Source organism: Balaenoptera physalus (genome assembly GCF_965194825.1).
Source record: "Balaenoptera physalus genome assembly, chromosome: 6".
In the NCBI taxonomy this organism is placed as follows: domain Eukaryota; kingdom Metazoa; phylum Chordata; class Mammalia; order Artiodactyla; family Balaenopteridae; genus Balaenoptera; species Balaenoptera physalus.
Genome location: NC_138885.1, coordinates 100,752,222 through 100,768,907, shown reverse-complemented (window position 1 = coordinate 100,768,907; position 16,686 = coordinate 100,752,222). Strand labels below are relative to the sequence as shown.

The 16,686-nt window shown below is 36.4% G+C and overlaps 1 protein-coding gene across 2 annotated transcripts in view; it reads left to right on the top strand.

Moving 5' to 3' along the window:
* Nucleotides 1-16,686, top strand: part of ACADL (acyl-CoA dehydrogenase long chain) — a 39,078-nt gene that overhangs the window by 12,419 nt on the left and 9,973 nt on the right. The window contains exons 4-8 of one of the 2 annotated variants that reach the window (XM_082467242.1): nucleotides 200-364; nucleotides 4,584-4,650; nucleotides 8,874-9,038; nucleotides 9,695-9,796; nucleotides 10,778-10,891. In XM_082467242.1, coding sequence (XP_082323368.1) covers nucleotides 200-364; nucleotides 4,584-4,650; nucleotides 8,874-9,038; nucleotides 9,695-9,796; nucleotides 10,778-10,891 — 613 coding nt within the window. The remainder of the gene's footprint in view (nucleotides 1-199; nucleotides 365-4,583; nucleotides 4,651-8,873; nucleotides 9,039-9,694; nucleotides 9,797-10,777; nucleotides 10,892-16,686) is intronic. The other variant, XM_082467241.1, reaches the window with a different exon arrangement.

Here is a 16,686-nt window from a genome sequence, read left to right as displayed (position 1 = left end):
AAAGGTTAGTAAAAAAAAAAAAAAGAGAGAAAACCTTCAGAAACTTCATAGGTTTGTGGGGAGACAATCTATTACCGCATAATGTGATAGGACCCTTAGTACTTTGTTGTTGTTTTCTAATTGAGAAATCAAAGAACTAAAAAGAAAACAAAATAACTATGTTGTGCCTTAAACTGTCTTCTCTTTTTTTCTTTCTAAGAGCATATTCGAATTGCACAGGCCCAGGTTTTAGTCTTCATTCGGATATTGTCATGCCCTATATTGCAAACTATGGCTCAGAAGGACAGATTAAGCACTTCATCCCCCAGATGACTGCAGGGAAATGTATTGGTGCCATAGCAATGACAGAGCCTGGGGCTGGAAGGTAAATCAACATTTGGTTGGTTTTGAAATGCTGGAAGCAATGCCTTAACAGCAAATGTTTTCTCAGTACCTGCTTTATACAACACTCTGAGTGATATGCTAAGACAGATACAAAGATGAACGCATTGTCACTTCCAACCTTAGGTAACTTCAAATTCCAGTAGGAAAGTAAGGCCTTATTATATACAAATAACAACACAGCACATTGTATTTTATGTTGTATTTGAGATATTAACATAGTGTGATGTAAATAAAATGTTAGAATATGTGTTGAATTTGGGGCATGTTGAATTTTAGATGTGGTGTGACATTTCACATGGAAATGTCCAGCAGGCTATTAAAAATATGGATTTGGAAGTCTGGATACAGGCTGGGGGTGGCAATAGGCTTTAAAACCATTCATAGATAAGAAAGAATTGAAGCAATGGACATGAATAAATCATTTAGTCATTTGATGGTTACTTAATAAGTTCCTTCCATGTGCCAGGTATACAGTGGTAATCAAACCAGATGTGGTCTCTGTGCTTATTGAGGAGAAAGACAAGAAACACGTAAACAAATATATTTAAATTATGATAAGTACTGTGAAGGAAACAAGGTGCTGTGTTAGAGACTCATGGTGCATGTGTGTTTGGTGGGGAAGGGAAAAACTCATATTTAGATATGACTGCTAGGGAAGACCTATAAAAAGTGGTTATATTTAAACTGAGATCTGACAATTGAGAAATTTGCAAGAGCAGCCATGTGGTGGGACCTGATCCTCAAGGGGTAAAGTGAAAGGATGAAAAGGAGACCAAGAAGGAAACCTTGGGCATTGCATTCCATTTGGAACTGTACAGAAGATGTAGCGACAGAGACAGAAGGACTGAGTTTGAAGGAAATCTAGACAACTGCTATTTCATGAGCTCGAGGGGAAGTGAGTTTGAAAAGGCAGTAGGAGAGGAGTGAGAAGTTAGTAATGTCAAGGCCACAGAGATGTTGAGAATTGAGAAAGAGTCATGGCAGCCAGTGGTGATCTTTTGATTGTGATTTCAGGAGAGAGGAGAGGCAGAAGTTACTTTCGAAGGGAGTGAGATGGGTATTGAGAAAACAGAGGCAGAAAAGACAGACTAATTTTTTTCAGAGTTGTGTGTTATATGGCAAAAGAAAGTATAGAGAGGGGACAGTCATTTGACAAGCCAGCATGGTCAGGGAAATGGCAGTGACTAACAGGCCAATGGGAAACAGGAAATGCAGAGGAAGAACTTAAAGATGTGGCAGAAGCAGTAATTGAAAATTCAAGACTTGTTTCTGCAAGATCAGGCCCTGATATTTTAAATTTTTTTTGTCAGTGCTGTTTATTTATTTATTTATATGGCTGTGGTGCGGCATGCAGGATCTTAGTTCCCCGACCAGGAATCGAACCCTGCACCCCCTGCAGTGGAAGTGCAGAGTCTTAACCACTGGACTGCCAGGGAAGTCCCAGTGCTGCTTCTTTTTAAATGTCCTAATATGCCATAGTGTTACTTGGCAATTTGCTTTAATTGTACTTATCTTTCCCAGATATAAATCTATAATTAAAGGCCAGTATAGAAATTTAATTTTGCCAAGATAAAAAGGTTTTGTTGGGAATTCCCAGTGGTTAGGACTTGGAGCTCTCGCTGCCAGTGGCCTGGGTTCAATCCCTGGTCAGGGAACTAAGATCCCACAAGCTGCATGGTGAGGCCAAAAAAAAAGTTGTGTTTACTTTTTTTGCCTAAAAATGTGACCTTAAAGAAGTAGGAATTTAATCTTCTTCCTTTGCTTTTAAGATCACTCTCTAAGATAACTGGCCTAATGCCTAATATCCTGATTGCATCTTATTAGCTCACGATCAGTATGTTTTAGTTCCAACCCACTGTATGTCAGCTCTCATCTAGAGGCAAAAGTATCAATGAGAGATCTTGATTTATCCCCAACTTAAACACATACCCACAAAGGCTTGCTTGATTTGTGTTTTTCTGAAAATTCTCTGTGCTTCTGTAACAAATTACACAAACTGGGTGGCTTAAAACAACAGAACTTTATTCTCTCACAGTTCTGAAGGCCGGAAGTCCAAACTTGGTATCAGTGGTCCCAAATCAAGGTATCAGCAGCCCCAAATCAAGGTATCAGCAAGGCCACAGTCCCTCCAGAGGTTCTAGGGGAGAATCCATTCCTTGATTCCTCCATCTCCTGGGGGCTGCCGACATTCCTTGCTTTGTGGCCTCATGACTCCAATCTCTGCCTCTGTGGCCATGTTGTAATGTCCGTCTTTAGTCTGTGTAATCTCCCTCTGCCTCTCTCTCACAAGAACACTTGTGATTGCATTTAGGACCCATCTAGATAATCCAAAATAATCTTCCCATCTCAAAGTCCTAAATTAATCACATCTGCAAGACCCTTTTTCCATATAAGGTAACACTTAACAGGTTCCAGAGGTTAGGACCTGCTATCTCTAAGGGTCATTATTTAGCATGATACAGAGAGCGATAAAGTGCCATGGGATATATAATACAAAGTCCATGTACAAAAAGGAGAATCAGAAGATTTTCACAAAATAAGTGATGTACACTATTTAATATATGATGCTGTTCATTGTAGGATATCTTTGAAAATTGGAAGTGGAAACTACCTAAGTCTTCAACAATAGCAGATTGCTTTAAAAAGTTCATGATGAATCCAATGCATTTGGTTTCAGATCCCTTCCCTGACCTTTGGTCATGACTGAGTTTGTCAATTTCTCCCTTAATTTCTAGTTTTAGAAATCATACTTTATTACTTTACAGTGTATAAGAGAAGGATATCAGATATCTACCCCCTTGAGTTCTAAGTGGTTGTATCACCATGGCATGAGGTCTAGAAAGGCATGAGGCAGTAGTCACAGATGGGGCAGTTCATGGGACCTATGGAAGCCCTGGAACATGTTTAATTTGGTTAATCTATTTAATTTAAAAACAAACCTTGAATCAACTTTAAAAGCCAGAAAAATGTACATAAACATCCATATTCATGGCTTTTCTTGAAAATTTGGAACATCTGACAATACTATGTTTTTCTTATTTCTGATTCCTTATTCCTATTGGCTGGGACATAGCCCTTTAGATGGGATATGAGTTCTCCAGTCTTTTAGATGCACCACCACTTCCAGTTGTCTCCCTGAAATCATCTATTGTTGAATCCTACCTGCTGGATTTCCTACTGTAAAGAAATCTCTCTTAAATCTCTCTTAAAAGATAAATGAAGAAGGCTGTCAACGTTTCCAAAAAGTGAGACGGAATACTTGTTTGTGGAAATAAAGAATATTCTTGTGTGTTTAAAAATATATATCATAACAATAATTCATATGATGAAATTCTATGCCACTAATAAAAGTTTTCTTATAGAAAAACATTAGATATTATTCAAAGATCAGGATCATATGTATGGTTCCAATTTTATAGAAATACATATATGTGTGTATCTGTTTCCATAGAAAAATACTGGAAGGTTGTATTTTTAAAATGTTTATTACAGTAGGTAAAATTGCTTTTTAAAATTTTTTCATTTTTCTCCTTTGTCTTGAATATTGCCTGTACTTTTCATATTTAAATTATGAATATTTGTTTAGTTTATATTTAGAAAAATAACCTATTCTACTTGTAGAGCAGGCTTGTTAGAGGACGTGGCATTTGAGACATAGGCGTTTTTTTTTTTTTTTTTGGCCGTGCTGCCTGGCTTGTGGGATCTTAGTTCCCTGACTAGGGATTGAACCTGGGCCCTCAGCAGTGAAAGCATGAAGTCCTAACCACTGGACCACCAGGGAATTTCCGACATAGTCTTTTAAATAGCTAAGCTTTTGAACAGTAGATATAGGGGAAGGAACCAAAGTGAACAGAGGCAGGAAAGGTACATGGGCAAATAATCTGAGGTATATAGTAGGCATTGAAATGTCTTCTGAGTCCAGTTTGAGGGTCTTGGATGCTAGTTGGGCCTTGTTTTGCTCTATAAAATCTGGTTAGTCTATGTAATCTCAATCAAATATTCATTTGTATAAATAGTTTAGCATATATCAGACATGACTTTTCAGTGCATTTGTGTGAACATTCCTAATATTAGTTAAATGTCAATTTTTATATTTGTGTAACCAGTTTGAATTATCACAATAGATACATACTTACATAACAACATTTGCACAGTTCATTTATTACCAATTAATGAATTTTTTATCCTTTGAATTATAGTGATTTGCAAGGAGTGAGAACAAATGCCAAAAAGGATGGAAGTGACTGGATTCTCAATGGAAGCAAGGTGTGTAAAGATGGGCTTCCATAGCCCTCCTCCCCAGAGTCATGCTGTGGGTAACAAAGCCTCAAAGACTACTCATCATTGAGTCTCTCAGATCTAGGGACTCACACAGTAATTGAGTTTACTTGAGTTGGCACAGGAATTGAACTGCTTTGTTTTGGAGACAGTAAGAATTGTACAACATTTATATTACGTGAAATCTATTCCTCTTCTATGTTCCTTTTGCATGCCCCCTCACTAATATGAAAAACGTTGTTTTAGCTTCCAAACAGCCCTTATCAAACCAGAAAAGGAAAAGGTGAGGTTCACATTGTCCAAATAGGGGACAAACAATAGTTAATAGTTAATGAATTTGATGTTGATAAGAAGTGGAGGAAAAGACTTATAAATAAATATCAAGAAGAGTTTCAAAAGATTTTAGGAGAGAAAGATATTTCTGTTGGAATTTGAGAGCCCTTCAACCTTTCTGAGCCTCACATCAACCCACTGATAAGATTGGAGAGTGCCTCTGATTAAGGTTACAGACAGGCTCAGAAGTAAATATAACCTTCAGAATCTAATATCACTGATGGCAGAGGTTTTTGTTTACCTAAAACTGTGTCTAGTATACACTCAGTAACTATTTGTTGTTGATTGAATATTAAGTGAAGAAAAGATATTCATTGTCTACACTAAGGAAATCTTGCTAAAAATGTTTCAAAGCCTGGTGAAGAACTAATTTTTGTTTTTTTTCCTTCAACATTAAAAAAAAAATTTCTTATTAGTTTTAGACTAATACCTTTGCATTTGCAAAATCACAATCTTGAATGTTGTGACACTTAAATTGCTATGAAATTTTCTAAACAGTCACTTTCCGTACTTACATTGTTAAGGACTAATAACAGTTTGTGGACTGACAAACTGTTCATCAGTCTGATGAATACGTTTTGAGTAGCCCAGTTCTAAAAACCATTCCATTATCTAGTTTCATAGTTATTATACAGAAAAACAATGTCTGTGGTGTCAAATAAATTTGGAAATCATGCTCTACTTCTCACTTTCTGAGAGGCTGATATGCATCATGAACTTCTAAAAGTTGGATATAGTATGTCTTTTGCCCTAGGAAATTCTCTTTTTATAGACTATCTTGAGTTACTGGTGTTTTTCAAATATACTTTATGAAATATTCATCTACATTATTCATACTAAGGATTATAATAAAGCATTAACTGTAATATATAGTCAATTAACTCTTTGCACACAGAAGGCTTGTTTTGACAGAAGAATAGGGTATTTGGTCAAAAGTGAAATGGGAACCACGCTCTACTATGACTCCAGCTTTCTAAGCAGGCCCAGTCTGCTCAATTAGACTGTTCTGTGGGAACCACCCAGGAAAGTACCTCTGATTTTCAAAAATTCTATTAGGAAAAACAAAAACTTCAGAGGAAGCAAAAGTAAAAGAATGAGTAAGTAAATATACTACATCAATAAGATGATCTAATATGCACCCACTAAAGCATCAACACAAAATTTTTAGTGGTATAGGAAAATAATTATATTAAGTAAAAAGATTATACTAACATTTAAGTAAAGTATGCATATAAAATGTAAATATAGAATAATTTCAACTATATTAAAAGAAAAAAAGACCAGAAAGGAAGTTCACAATGGTATTTATATGATGGACTCATGGAAGATTTTTTTTCCCTTTTTCCTTATAACACTTTTTCTTTATGTACTATCTGCACATCTACAAAGAGCGTATGGCATAGGCATTCAATACCAAAATATAAAATAAAAATAAAAAAAATAATGACCTCACTAGGGTTAATCTCAGCCCTATTAAAAGTTTTGACTGTCATAATTAGGAAAGAAATCAAGAAAGCCCTTTCTTACAAAGAGAATTCTCTTATAATTTTATTAGGAAAGAGTATCAGTCATGGTAGAAATACTCACATTAGATATTAGTAACATAAAGGTACTAATTCCTGGGTGCTCTGTGATTAAAAACAAACAAAAAAGCACTATTTCAGCAATTCAAGTGTGGCAACTACACAAATGGTCATTATTATCTTAGACAGTTAGGAAATTGGGAGACCTGAATGGTTTTTGAGGAAGGGAGTGATATAATGGAGAAACACTATAGGAAAAAATATCTTTACCATGATTTTTTTTTTTTTTTTTGGCCTGCTGTGTGGCATGCGGGATCTTAGTTCCCTGATCAGGGATCAAACCTGTGCCCCTGAAGTGGAAATGCAGAGTCCTAACCACTGGACCGCCAGGGAATTCCCTAGAATTATTTTTGAGGAATATATTTTTCTCATTTATTCAACAAACATCCTTGAAGGCCTCCTATATGCCAAATACTATACTAAGCACTGAGGATAGATATATGAATAGGAAATAGTCCCTGCCCTCAAGGAGCTCCTAATACAGAGAGATGTTGAGGGTCTTTTATTATTGCGTCACTTACAACCATACCATCATCACTGCCTTCATTTTCTGTCATGTAGATAACACTAGCATCATTGGGCCACTTCCCATTATTTGTAAGAATCAGTGCTCTGGATTTTAGAGCATAAATCTTATTATAAAGGACATGGATGGTAGGTGATGAGAGTAACCAACACCATTTTATACCTGTACTATTTCAAAGGGACAGAGACAAAATTAGATCATTTGAATATAGCTTGGAAAATGCTAAGATGATGGTAAATTCAGGGTGCTATGGGAGCACTTAACCCAGCTTGGGGAATTTGGAAAGACTTTTTGTTTTTGTTTTTTTCAGCCACGCTGCGTGGCTTGCAGGATCTTAGTTCCCTGACCAGGGATTAACCTGCGCCCTCGGCAGTGAAAGTGTGGAGTCCTAACCACTGGACCGCCAGGGAATTCCCTGGAAAGACTTTTTGGAAGAGGTGATGTCTGAACTTTGTCCAGGATGAATAGGATTCATTGTAGCAGAGTTGGGAAAGAGCCCCCCAAGTAGAGGAAACAAGATTTCCAAAGACCCATAGATGAGGAAGACCTTAGAATATGGGGGACAGCAAGTAATGCAGTAGAGCTAACCTACAGAAAAGAAGTGAGGGGAAAATTGGATAAGAGATAAGGCAGGAGTGTAAGCTAGTGCCAATTTGTGATGAGTTTTATATGCCCTGATAAGATTTAGAATTTATCCTGAAGCTATGAGGAGGTATTCAAAAATTTTCAGATGTGAAAGTGGTATGATTAGATTGCATTTTTGAAAGATCCCTCTGACATCTTGATGGATAATAGAGTTGCAGAGAGATCAGTTGTAGGAACTTAACCAGGAAATGATGAGGCCCAAAATAAGGTAATGGCAATAGAAGTGAAAGGAAGTGAATGGATTTAAAAAGTGTTGAAATAGGTTAGAGAGAACTAGATGTCAAATTGAATATGAAGCAGGATAATAATGTGATTTACTGACACAGGGAAAATAGATTGATACTCAACATTAAATAGGAGTAGGGGTGAGAAGGTATATATTCCTTGAGTCATCAGGTGGAACTATCCAGAAGCAGGTGTGTATACAGGTCTGGAACCTAGCAAGAAATTTGGCTTAGATAAAGATTTGGAGTCATCAGCATATGGATAGCAACTAAAGCCATGGAAAGTGGCTGAGAGGACCCAGGAAAGATACAGAGTGAAAAGATAATTATTCATATTTGCTCTGTGTATATTTGTTTTCTGGATAAATATTATCTGATAAACTAATATCTCTTTGTTATTTTATCCCTTCTTAATCAGCACCTTCCTTATTTAGGCCATTTGGAAAGAGGTAGGCCATCCATCATGAAATCGAAAATATGCCTTTTCAAAAACTGATAAACCTGAAAATACAAATACTTTAATAGTATCGTGCCATTCAAAGGAGATTCTGTTTTCTCACCTGAAACTTCTTTCTAAAATATGGTTTATCATTTTTATAGACAATTTTGTTTTAATTGGAAAAGAACATAATAATGTTAATTATTATTATTATTTACAATACTAATAGTGGGAAGAAAATGAATAGAGTTCATTCTTTGAAGCATTGGATAATTTCCCCCTACTCTTTAATAACCTCATGTATGAATAATCAACACTGCAGATATTCAGAGAGAGTACAGAGAGAGGTATGAACCATGTTCTGTCCGGTTTAGTCTTCTTGAGTATACTTTCCCCTGATCGTGACTTACACATGGACCTGAGTTATTGTGGAGCATCACAGTATACTTGGGGTTTTTCAGGTATTCATCACTAATGGGTGGCTAAGTGACGTTGTGATCGTAGTGGCAGTCACAAATCGTGACGCTCGCTCTCCTGCCCATGGCATTAGCCTTTTTCTGGTGGAAAATGGAATGAAAGGATTTGTCAAGGGACGAAAGCTACATAAAATGGGACTAAAAGCCCAGGTAAGTCATAATGTAAATTTTTTTTCATAATATAAATCATTTTTAAATATAATTCATATTTATTATTTATAAATAATTGAGTTTACTCAATTATGCTTTATATATAGAACTACATATAGCACAGGCATACCTTCCTTCCTATGCTGGATTCTTAAAATATGCTTTTCAGAAATGATTATGGAAATTTATTCCACTGATTATGCAACTGTGGTCAGCAATGGAAGTGAATCAGGGTATTTTGAAAATCTGCTTTAGAAAATTAACTGCATGATAATACCCTCTATTTTTGAAATTGAAGAAAATTATGAAATAAGAACACAAAATATTTTTTCTGCTATTTGGTAATTTTTCATTACCAAAAAGAAAAACATGTTTTACTTGATATGCATTAGAAATCCTTAGTCCTCAATACCTGCAGAACTGGACAGTATTAGAGCTAGAATGACAGTGTATCGCAGTGGGAAAGCCGCTTTTGGAATCAGGTAGACCTGGGTTTGAATCCCTGGTTTACCACTTACCAGTGTGATCATTAACCACTCCAACTTGGCTTCCAGCTTGTTTTGTTTTTGTTTTTTCAGTGGAAATAATAATCACCTCATCAGGTTACTGGGGGATTTCAGTGAGATAATTCTGTACTCAATTGTATGATCTCTTAGGATACTGCAGAATTATTCTTTGAAGATGTACGTTTGCCAGCAAGTGCTCTACTTGGAGAAGAGAATAAAGGCTTCTATTACCTCATGCAAGAGCTTCCACAGGTCAGAAGTATTAAAGAGTCCGTCTTTTGATTAGATAATGGACTGGAATAGAATAATATAGAACTATATAAATCCATGCCTACAAAACTTGTGATATAACCAGTCATTTGAGTATAACTTGAAGTTGTAAAAAAATATATATGACTTTTGTAAGCTGGACATGTGAATAACTCAACTCAGGGATATCTAATCAAAGCTTATAAGTGAGTCAGGAAAATAAGATGTTCAGTTCTATGATTCCTTCTTGGAATGATTTTAGTGTCTTAACTACAAATCAAGAATTTTTAGCCCTTTGTAATGAAATATCAGCCAAAATATTTTCCAGGTTTTTGGTTTTTTTTTAAATAATACCTGGGAATCAAAGAAAGCTGTTAAGTTCAGACTAAAAAGTTTTAGCCACATAGGGTCAGCCCTCACTTCTGTGTTTTTTGGAGTGTGGTTGCTGAGTGATTATTGAGCCTCACATGTCAGCATAAGAGGATGCATCTGTCTGGTGACAGCCACAGCATGCACGAAACATGACATGGGACAAGGACGAGGAACACTGGCACAGAACAGAATACGAAAATCACCAACAAGATGGAATTAAACTGACTATGGATACTTTGCACTAATTCAACCTATGCCCTTTGCAATGTTGATTTCCTCAGGTATATTAGATGTGTGGTATGCAGAGATCAATAAATAAAAATCGACGACTTTGGAATTTCTTTTCCCATAGATGAGTAAAGAGAAGAGGAAAATAAATTACTTATATACCTATATAAAGACAGTCATTCATAAAAATAAAAGATTTTTTTTAGAGACTTATATATGTGTCAAAATAGTCTTAGAAATCTCAGGGGGAGTCTTTTCTTATAAAGAGTTAAGAAATAATCTTTAGGAGTTTTATAAAGATTATGCAATTTATTTTCATTGCAATCATGTGAAAATCACTTGTGTAATTAGAATAATGTTCAAGACCTGATTTTGGGGTTATAGGAAAGGCTACTGATTGCTGAGTTGGCAGTTTCAGCCAGTGAATTCATGTTTGAAGAAACCAGGAACTACGTTAAACAAAGAAAAGCTTTTGGGAAAACAGTTGCACACATACAGGTAAGCTTGTCATTAGTATTAGATAGTATCAATTTACTCATCTGAAATGGGTCTAGGCTAAACATGAATATGGAGTGATTTTCATACAGGTGGTATCGACTGAAAAAATATGCACAACTTAAAAGCTGAGAATTATGTTTGATTTGGTGCACAAAACTAAGCATGTAAGCACGAAATACAGCCTCTCGGGTAGCTCTGAGGGACTGCTCCAAAGAGGTGAGGGAGGAGCCAGGGTATATAGGAGTCTTGCAACAGAAACCAGGTGGTTGGAACAGCAAAAGATCACTGTTAATTAAAGAAAACCAGGCTTCTCAAAGTAATGAATTTATCGCTTTTCTATGTATGGGAAGATCCAAGAGTCTGGGCTCATTGAAATTACTCCTCTGATGTGCACCTTAACTATCTAGGGACAGTATCCTGCTTTCCTCCATCCTGACTCCCCTCAGGGTGCACATTTGGGGGCCACTGCAGTGGCTGCTGGCTTGATGGCTGCAACATCCATTGTTTATCTATGTGGCAGGCAACATTTTTCATCCACGGTGACATTAGAATCCATGGAAGTGGATGAGATCACTTAGGGAGAGAGTAGAGATTAAGACAAAAGAGACCCTAGGACAGAGTCCTGAGAAAAAAATTACAAGATTTAAAGGTAGAATAGGAAACTAAGAGCCTACAAAGAAAACTGAGAGTAGACAGCTAGAAAGGAGAAAGCAAATCAGGCAAGTATTGTTGTAGAAGCCAAGACAAAAGAGGATTTCAAGTGGATGGAAACTACTTAGAGGGAAAATGAGATGAAGGTCAAAGAGTGCCCATTGGACATAGTGATATGGAGGTTATTTCATAGAGCCATTAAGGGACTGGTGTGGTGCCAGACCCCAGTGAGTAGAGCAGTGAATGGCAATGAGGAAGTAAAGATACTGATGACTGGCAACTCTTTCCTGAGTTTGGCTGTGAAGTAGCTGAGAGAAAGGATGGTAACTAGAAGGCAAGAAGAGGAGGGTGGGGAGGGAGTGAGGGAAATATCTGGAGATCAAGTGAAATATTTGGCGATTATTAATTTTTGTTATTATTATTAGGATGAGAATGCTAGAACATATTTTAATACCTAGACAAAGGATTTAGTAAAGAGGGAAAGATTGTAGGTATGGAGAGCATAATTAACTGCATATGATCTTTGAGACAGTGTGAAGGTGTGGATGCCAAAGTTTCAATACATGGAAAGATAGGCCTTCCCATCCTGACAGGAGAAGAGTTTCCTCCACTGAAACAGGAAGGAAAGAGGAAAGGATGAGCAAGGGTTCAGCTCTGTTGGTAGAAAATCGCAAAAGCTCTCTTCCAGAGACTTCCGTATCTTTCCTTATCAATAGGGAAGAAAGAGATGTGAGTGAATGGGGCATGGAGATAAGGAAGGTTTGAAATACCTTCTTCAGAGTGAGAGGCTGAACTAAGAGACACTTACAGTAAGCTTCCTGGCAGAATTGAGGACCCAAATCAGGTTAGTGATCATGCACTTATAGCAGAACCTTCTGCTTTTTTGTGTATTAGCTTTACTAAAAGGGTTTTGCTCCCCAGGTTCAAGCACAGAGAAGGTGGATGATTGTGTTTAAACTTCCTGGGTTTTGCCAAGAAGTTTAAGTTACTTGCAAAAGAACTCAGTATATGGTAGCTGTAATCACTAAAATATCAATCAAATTTTAGACCCTCTAGTCTCTCCTTAAAATGAAGGAACAGCTTTTAAGTAATGCAGTCATCAAAAAAACTGGAGTTGGAAGTCTAATTGAAAATTTCTAAGTGGAATGTCTCGGCTGAGAGGTGTTGTGAAGGGAAAGGGAAAGATGAAATACTTTGGTAACTTTTTAGGACAGCATTATAGAAGTTAAGTTCAGGTGTGGTTTAAATCCTAGTACAGCTACTTAAGTCTCTGTGGTCTATGCAAGTTGTATTATCTGTCTCAGAAGTACTTTCTTATTGTTAAGATGTAATATGAGTATCTACCTCATAGAGTTGTTATGAAGATTAGGTGAGATAATACACTTCTAATAAAGTGCTTAGAATATTGCCTGGCAAAACGAGCTTTCATTAAAGTTAGCTATTACAGTTGACCCTTAAACAACACAGGTTTGAACTGCACAGGTCCATTTACATGTGGATTTTTTTCAATAAATACACTGGAAAAACTTTTGGAGATTTGTGGCAACTTAAAATGTGCAGACGAACTGTATAGCCTAGAAATATCGAAAAAATTAAGAATAAAGGTATGTCACGAATACATAAAATATGTGTAGATACTAGTCAATTTTATCATTTACTACCATAAAATATACAGAAATTTATTGTGAAAAGTTAAATTTATCAAAGCTTATGCACACAAACACTTATAAATCACACGCAGTACCACTGATTACACTAGGCTACCATAAAGCAATCATATTGCTGTTTCTTTGTTATCAATGCATGAATCTTTTTACCGATAAATAAATTACATTTCTTTTTCATGTAATCTTTTCATTTTGAGAGATGTTGATATACATGATTTGTTTCACTGAGCACGTAGGTATTGATTGCCTTCTGAAGGTTGTGTGTTCAAATGTAATTTGATAGGCATGACCCTGGAAATACATGTTATAACCTCCTTAGCAACACAAAGAGAGTGATACTACTCGGTATCACTCTGACTTTCCCAACTGCATCCGAAGTGGAATTAATGTCCTTTGCTTCTCAAAATGTTTATTAAAATACTCATGCCTTCAGCCCTATTCTGGATACTATAAAAAGTGAACCAAACAGACATATTTTTCCATCCCCTTGGTAATCTACACTTCCTGCGTTTATGAACTTAATATAAAATTACAACAAAAATGACTATAATATTACCGACATTGCCTGTATAGCTCAGAACATTAAATGTTATTTGACATTTAACCATGAAAAAAATAGAAAATCGGTATAATATTTTCCCATAGGAGAAAAAGTTTCTTCCAAAATATTTATTTATTTAATAATATATATGTGTATATATGTAGATGTGTATATATGTATTTTGATAGCAAAAAGAAAAGAAATATTCTTAATCCTTTTCAAAGCAAGTGCCATTTTATTGCTGCCTTCTTTCAAAGGTAGTTTACTAAAATTTCACTAGGTGGCAGTAGCATTCTGCTTCCACACGTATCTATGTCATTGGTGGGAGCCGTATTGTTTTCCAAGTAAATATGTGGTTCTGAGATTTCTGAGATATTTCTTCTAATCTTCTTGTTTATATAAATAAGTATCTTTGAATAATATTTTCATATTCAATCTAGATATGTATTCAGAGAAGATGAATAACCAGTAAGTGCTTATACCTCCTGTTACAGAGCTGGATATACAATGGTTCCAGTATTAAATTGAAATAGGAGACCTTTAAATGTTATATTATATTTGGCCAAATCTCATTTTTATGACCCTGTAACGATTCAGTTTCCTTTCTCTTTGATATTCTTGAATTTTGAGCCTTTCTGACCACTTGGATGCGTTTCACAAAATTTATTTTCTTTTTTTAAAATTTTTTTTTAGTAGATCTTGAGTTTTTAACTTAATTGTGATGCTATTTATTTATTTATTTATTTGTGGCTGCATTGGGTCTTCATTGCTGTGCGTGGGCGTTCTCTAGTTGTAGCGAGCGGGGGCTACTCTTTGTTGCGGTGCGGGGGCTTCTCATTGTTGGTGGCCTCTCTTATTGCGGAGCACGGACTCTAGGCACGCGGGCTTCAGTAGTTGTGGCACATGGGCTCCAGTAGGTGTGGCTAGTGGGCTCTAGAGTGCAAGCTCAGTAGTTGTGGTGCGTGGGCTCTAGAGCGCAGGCTCAGTAATTGTGGCCCATGGGCTTAGTTGCTCCGCGGCATGTGGGGTCTTCCCGGACTGGGGATCAAACCTGTGTCCCCTGTATTGGGAGGCAGATTCTTAACCACTGCGCCACCAGGGAAGTCCCTAAAATTTACTTTCTTTTTAGAATGGAGACCTACCATACTTAAGTTGCGATAGTTACAGGATTTTCATTTTGTCTCATCCATACTCTCCATAGCTGCTGTCAAGTCTCATGATTTTCTATGGAATGGACAATACAATAGTAAAATTCAGATATTAAATAATGATAATGTCTGTCATTGATTGATGTTCCCTATATGCCAGGCACTGTGCCAAATGGATTGTCTTTTTTTTCTTCACAACTCCATATAATAAATATTATATTTATCCTTATTTTACAGATAAGGATATTGAGGCATGAAGAGGTTAAATAACATGCCCAAGATTAAAAAAGTATTTGAACTCTGGAACCTACACTCTTAACCCATTCACTAGTTTTACTACCCAGAAATCTAAGGTAGATAGACTTTTTCTTTTCTCACCTCTTTCACCCATGGACAATGAAGTGAAAATTCAGTGTTCTTTTCTAACATAAGCTTTAGTTATTTCTTGTGTGGTGTGTGCTCTTGATTCTAAGGGGACAAAGTATTAGGAAAAAAATAGGAGAGGTAACAAATAACACTTCTTCTTTACATTTCTCCAAAAAGGGAATATTTAGTTCTTAGACCTTGAGTGTGGGGTTAATTAACTATAAAATCAGGTAGCAAACCTAAGTTGTTGTAGTTTATACTTGAGTCGTAATATATTAGAGTACATCTAATGGTGATGTTTAAATGGAATACTGGGCTCAATAACTTCTCCAAGGGGTCTTCCAATTCCATAATTCTATGATTCTAAGAACTGTGTTATTCAGAACTCTGAAAGAGATGCCATCTGATCCACTTTGCAACTTTAGGGAATTTTTTTTTAATAAAATGCTAGCTGCAGTATTATCTATGAGTGACTATTAATGAATGTTAAAAAATATTGCTGTGAGCATGCTGATAAGTCACCAAAAGCAGCTGCTAATAATGTGTGGTACAATTATTACCTACCATTCATTAGAGAACAATTTCTGAAAGCATGATGCAGTGTTTGCAATGAAGAGCAAAGACTAAATCTGTTTGGCTAACACTCAACTCAATGCCAAGAGTATGTAAATATTTAATCTCTTATCCCCCCAAGAGTAACTTATGCACTCTTGGTGGCATTAATTCTGTCAAACCTGTGGACCTGAATGCACTGAAGCAAGAATTTTCTAAATGAGCCCATTCTGGTCTGAAATTTAACTTCAGCTTCTAGAAGCTCCTAGCATTTCCATAGAAACAGCTCTCTTATGAGATAATTGGGCTTAGAGATCTTGATTCTCTCATATTGTTAATAGTGAGTAAGTTCTCAAATGTCATCGCAGGGTGGGGAGGCGGTGTGCAATAGTATCTTGAGACTTCGTCAGATTCCCCCTTACGTTCCAAATGAAGTGTCATGGGTAGTGTCATTGACCTACACCAAGAGTAAGCTAAGAGATCAGTTTCAGGGATTTTCATGGAATATATAGTCATCTGTGTTCAATATATAGAAGGGTATTCCCCCGCTTTTTCATTTCCTGTTGCATCTTTAGATTCTTCTGTGAGTACACTTGGATGTGTGGGGTGGGAGTGGGAAACTTTGTGCTGATTAAAGGTTAGAGATTTGGCCTCATTAAATAGAAATGGATAGAAAGGGAGGTAGAAAAAGTAAGAGAAAGTATGAGAGAGGAAGAAAGTTTTGGTAAACCTGGCATGTTCTAAATTAGAGGCCAGGATACAAGAAGTGGAAAAGTGTGGTGCCAGCCTCCTCACTGCTTGGCTTTAGAATCATTAGATGTCAGTCACATTGTCTATTTCTAGAACAGGATGGAGTAAGCCCAAGGGAAA